We start from the raw sequence: 6000 nt of genomic DNA on the forward strand, positions 1-6000 counted from the left end.
CAGTTTAGCCCAAGTTAAAGATATTCAAGCAGCCAACAGGAAGAAATAAATGAAAATAAGCTATCATCCCAGACTGAACAACAAAAAAATTCTCAAGTTGAGGCTGAAACAAACTCCCAAGGCTTGAAGAATCTTTCCACTGATCCACATAAGGGAGGTTCTGACTAGATACCAAGCCATTCCCCTTTATCTTCAGCTTTATCCACTTCTGATAAATATACTTACTAATCTGTGTAGCAGCCAGTGTTTCATGGGTACTATTAATATATTAGAAAAGGAAAAGAAAATCCATCAAACAGAAGATACTAAAAATACATATAAACACTAAAGAAACAGTATCTACCTATTATGCATACATACATACACACATGTATATGTGTATACATATACACTCCTGTACGTTAGTGAGAAAAAAGGAGATAACTTGAGTCTGCTCTTTTGACCTAATGGTACTTTACAAAAGAGGAAATACAAAAGATAGTTAGAAACCAAAGGAATGCAATTAAAACCACAATATATCATGTTACATAATTATCACATTGAGAAAGATTAAAAATATTATTAATACTAAGTGGTGGTGAATATCAGGACAAGAAGTGTCTTTATAATCATGAAACTAGAACAACCACTTGGAAAGCAGATGGTAACATTTGGTACTATTTCCAGTTAAATATAGAAAATGGATATCAGGAGGCATGACCAAGAATACCTGCATTACTTTTTGAGGGGGTGTGTCTTAGAGACAGGAATCTCACATAATAGGCTGGCTTCAAACTCACTAGAGAACTGAGGTTGACCCTGAACTCTGATCCTACTGCATTCACCTCTGGAATGCTGGAATTACAGGTGTGAGCCACCTCACTAAGTAACTGTTTATAAAAGCAAACCATTCCAGAAAGCTGGAAACAAGTTAGAGTTCATGTACACAGTGATTTCTGGCATATCCATAAAATGGAATTCAATACACCAGTGGAAAGTAAACTGCTGCCAGTCAATGAATGACTTCACAAATGTCTTAAAAACCCAAACTCAAAACACTGCATGTTAGTAATGTAAAACCATAATGTCAATTCAAGTTTCGAATGCATACAAATGCTGTAAACACGAAGGTAACCAAATAGATTGTTAGCCCAAAAGTCAGGAAAATGGTTACCAAGACACAGTTATAACTGGAAAGTTATGAAGTGTCAATATTACCAATAATAGTAGTAATACTAATAATAATTAGTAATAAGTACTAATTATGATTTCTGATCTGGGTGGAGGTCTCATGAGTAATCACTTTGTGGTTATTTGTTAAACTCTATATTTTGTGCAGTTCTCAATGTGTACTTCACATAATAAAGGTAGGAATAAAGAAAATATTAATATGGAGCATTTTCATTTTCAAAATAGTAGTTATTTTTTTGTAAAACTGCATAGGGAAACATAATAAGCCATATTAAGACGTTTACCAACACTCATTACCTAATGAACACAAAAACTGTTCTTATCAATGTAGCCGTCCACTGTATACATAAAAGGCACCCCAAATACAATCAATATTTACTAAATGTTTACTGCTGACCAAAACCAGGTCCAAGCTGTATCCAAGTCTAGCCAGTTAACATAAAAACCTCCATCTCCTCACCAATTTAGCTTTCCGGCTACACTTGTTTCCTACTAAGTCTCAAAAAAACAAGGTAACTAAGGCAACTCAAGCCAGGCACCAAAACACCGGTACCATCATCTTCAGTCTTCTACCAGAGAGCAGCTACTTGGGTTTGATCAAAAATCCTGGTGTCTCACGTTTTCAGGTAGGCAGAGTTGCCATAGCAAGAGCCCTAAGTCAAAACATTTATCCTAACATCGGTGATGATGTAGAAATTGGCCCAAATGGCGTCATAATTCTCAAGAAAAGATCTGAGATCCAGGGAGACGTTTTTGCAAATTGTCAGAAATTATACCCAAGATTTTTCTGTGTACTTGTATTTTCACAGATGAGAACCAACAACTTGACAATTTCAACCAAAATGGTAGGCAATGCTCCCAACATGGCGACTACATGAAAATGAATGTGGTCACAGCTACGCTATCTGAAATTGGGGGTCCTGTTCCCTTTAGACGTGTTTGAATGCCCAATACTCACTCTCAGTTCTTCGAAGGCTTCATCTAACGTGGACAGCTGGTGGCCCCGGTGAGCCCCAATGACTGGACACAGGACACAGATAAGCTGCCTATCTTCCTGGCAATAGGTGCTCAAATCCAGCCCATGGTCTGGACACTTCCTCTTGGCCACTCTCTCCGCTTCCATCTCTATTTCGGGGTCAAATTCGCTTTCTGCCTCAGTTTCCCCTTCTGCCTCAGATTCTCCTTCCTGGTTGTCTTCCTCCGCCTCACTTTCCTGCTCATCTTCCATCTCTTCCTCGCTGTCTTCTTCACTCTCCTCATCACTCTCATCCTCACTGTCTTCCTCTGTCTCGCTCTCTTCTTCCGACTCACTGTCTACCTCCGACTCGCTCTCTTCTTCCCCGACCTCGCTCTCTACCTCCCCCTCGGCCTCCCCTTTAGCCTCGACGTCTTCGGGGAGCGCGTCGTCCCCGCTGGCTGGCGGAGTCCAGGCCTGGGCGCCATGGACGTACGCGGCCAGGCGGTGGCTGAGGAACTTCTGGCGGTGCGCGTCAGCGTGGCGGCGGCAGTAGCAGAAGCCGCAGTCGCGGCACACCTCCTCCGCCCCGGGCGCCTCGTCCGGTTCACACTCGTCACACGTGCCGTCGGGAGGCAGCTCCTCGCAGGCCGCGCCCACTCCGGAGGCCATGTGGCTGCAGGGACGAGGCCGAGGCCTAGCGGCTTGCGTACTCTCCGCCTTCGCCGCGGGGCCTCCTCACGCAGGCCCGCCTCCCCCGGGACTGGCCAGCCGCCCCGCTCCGCTGCGCCGCGTCTGCAGCTGCTGAGGCCTGAGGGCCCGGCCAGCCGTCAGCGCTGGGCCTGGCGCCCACTCAGTCTCTCCGCTGCGCGCCGCGCCCCGTCCCTCACGCGCCACTTCCGGCGCGGCAGCCCGCGCCCCGTCGGCCCCTGCGCCGCACTGCTCGGCCTCCGTTGCCGGGCAAAATCGCGGCCGCCGCGGGCCCACGCCGCCCCGGTTCCACTTTACCCACGCCGTCAGCGGCCTCCTTTCACTTCCTGAGTCACTTAAAGCGGCAAGGACCCTTTTCTGCGTTTTCCCGCGGGGCTGAGCATCCCCCCGGAAGGAGAAGCTGGAACGCAGTCTCTTCTTGGGGAGCAGGCGACGGGCCCCGCCTCCCCCACGCCCTCCCTGGAGGTGTCAACCTGACCGAAAACCACTAGCCTGAGGTCCCTGCGGGCTTATGTCACTGTAGAGACAATCTGTCCCCGCCCCATTACAGCCCCAGGATTCTTCAGGGGCCAAGGCCCAAGGTGCTTTATCACACCGCATCTGCCCTCCTGGGATTCCATAAGGCCCCCAAAAGGGCTGTCTTGGTTCTTCTAGGATCCCGGGGTCTCAGTCTGGCTGAGCAAACAGGCAACGTTTTCGATCCAAAGCAATACTGCGCCTTGTGTGTTTGCAAAGTCTATTTGCATCCTAGCCTCTAGGGATTCAAAATCTCTGGGTGATAGCTGTGTCAGGTGAATGGAGGTGCAGGAGATCATATTTTTGAAGTGATATTCCAACTCCCAGTCACTAGCTTGTCACTCTAGATTGAGAACTGACTCCGAGAGAAAGGAAAGCAGCTAATACACATTAAGCAATGTTAAAACGCCCCCAGACCGTGCTGGATCTTTTTGGGGTGTTTTCAAAATCCACTAGAGTCTCCAAATCCTAAGGCCATCACTTAGTTTTATAATCATGGACAAATTAATTCACCTTTCTGTTTTTCCATTTTAAAAACAAACTAAAAAAACTCCTTCGTGGGGACTTGTGGATTAAATATGAAGTAGTCTGTACTGAAGTGATCACTAAGCTTTATTCATTTTAGCACAGTTTGTAGTTAATGCTGACAATGACCCTTCGAAGGTCATTTTGTATCTTAAATGTAAGACATTTTTGGCAGTCTGCTGGTAATGTAGGCATTCCCCTTCTCTGCCCTCTATGGTTGTCTCTCCAGTAACAGAAATTTCCTTGTATTTGAGAGAGGAGAGGGGACATTTTGATCTAGTGGGGCAGAGGAAAAGTGGGTTACAAAATGGAAAATGTCTGGGCAGATGATGCACACTTTCCAGCACTTGGGAGGCAGAGACAAGTGGATCTCGGGGTTCGAGGCTAGTACCTCCTACTTAGGGGTTCCAGGACAGCCAGGATACATAGATCTTATCTTTGAGGCTAGTGGGGGCAGGGAGGAGGAAAGGAGAAAGGGATGGGTACTGGTTTCTTTAAATAAGAGTACTAGGACTTCCAGATCGCCACAAAAACATCAAGGGATGCAGATTAATAGACATTTTAAATAATGCTTGATATCGCTTAATATATATTTAATCTCTGTGCGGTTTTTATTAAATATATATTTTTAGACGGGAGTTTTGTTCTTTTTCTTTTTAACTTCAGAACAATTCTATAGAATGCTGGAAAAATAATTTGTTTTGTTCCAATTCTGTGCACATTTCTGTTTTCCTTCAATGTATTTCTCAGAAAATGACTTCTATGTCTTCAGTCAAAACAGGGATTGAGGCACCATTCTGGAAAAAGAAATTGACCAATGGCAACCCAGACTCCAACATTACTCCATCTGTGAGCAGTGTTTGTTGCTTGGTTATTTCCATCTGGGCTGAGAATAAAACTATTTAGGCTTTAAAGGAACACAATGGCATTGTAGTTACAAAAATTTTCAAATGGAAATACATCTTAAAAAGAATTTTTGACTGTGCATGGTGGCATACACCGTTCGTTCCAGGTGCTTGGAAGACTGAAGCAGGAGAGTTGTATGTTTGAAGCCAATCTGGTCAACTTAATAAGACACTGCCTCAAAACAAGATTAAGGAAAACTGTAGAGACTGTAGCTCAGTGGTAGAGTACTTACCCAGCACACAGAGGCCAGGGGTCAATACCTAGTGCTACACTCCCTAAAAAACACATTTATGGGTTCCAGAGTCTTTGGTAAGAGGAAGTAACATGTTATCATTATTATTTTTGGTTCTTCTTAATTCTAACTTAACAAAACACAATGCTGTGATGTTCAATATGTGATTCTTTCTAATCCTCTGAGCCTTCTGTGGAAAACGTCTTAGAGAAGTAGATGAAATATTGAAAAGGGACTTTATGAAGTCTGGTGACCTGGTTAGCAGATTCAGTAAGGTAATCAGATTCCCTACTCCTCTCCAGTGAAAGCAGAAGCATCCAACTGTGGGCGCGGTGGTCTCTGTGAACGTCTAGAGATCGGCGGACATACCAACCTATTACTTCCTGGGGAATCACCTTACAGTGCAGAACCTCGATAGAGCAGACTTCAGTGCTATCACCTCGTTTCCATGAGTAAAGAAACCAGGAGTGGCTTAACGATGTGTGGCTCTGGCTTAGAAATATAAGCAAGGACATGGTACTCTAGGCACTTAAAGGTTAATCTGCAAATGTCCTGTGGCCATTGAGAGGACCTAATTTTTACAGGACTGTTTGATTCTCTTGGTAAGCTGAAGTTCCCCAAAGCAAGAGAGAACATGGTGGAAGACATAATGTCTTGTATGACCTAAGCTATACACCATTATTTCCAACATAGATTGTTGGTCACAGAGATAATGTTGTCCTATCAAGTGTTGGAAGAAACTGATCAAGGGCATAAATACCAAAAGATCTAAGTTTTGGGCATCATCTTAAAGGCTACCCAAGTTTACCTTTCGGTCGTCAATGATCTATGCATCTCCCAAAAGTAAAATATTCTCACTTTTTCCCATAGAAATCTCAACCCAACTACCATCACTCCAGACTCAGATCATCTAAACCCACTGTTGATGTGGGTAAAGCCCCCGGGTGTGCTTTAAGATAAGCCTCTCAAGTGTAATTCCTGTTCA

General features: G+C 44.5%; 1 protein-coding gene across 1 annotated transcript in view; it reads right to left on the reverse strand.

The window, feature by feature from the left end:
- Trim44 (tripartite motif containing 44) overlaps positions 1-3264 on the reverse strand; it is a 111402-nt gene extending 108138 nt beyond the window's left edge. Inside the window, exon 1 of the mRNA XM_032903790.1 lies at positions 2129-3264. Coding sequence (XP_032759681.1) covers positions 2129-2797 — 669 coding nt within the window. The 5' untranslated portion in view covers positions 2798-3264. The remainder of the gene's footprint in view (positions 1-2128) is intronic.
- Positions 3265-6000: the final 2736 nt, after the last annotated feature.

This window comes from Rattus rattus, chromosome 5 (genome assembly GCF_011064425.1).
Source record: "Rattus rattus isolate New Zealand chromosome 5, Rrattus_CSIRO_v1, whole genome shotgun sequence".
Lineage (NCBI taxonomy): Eukaryota > Metazoa > Chordata > Mammalia > Rodentia > Muridae > Rattus > Rattus rattus.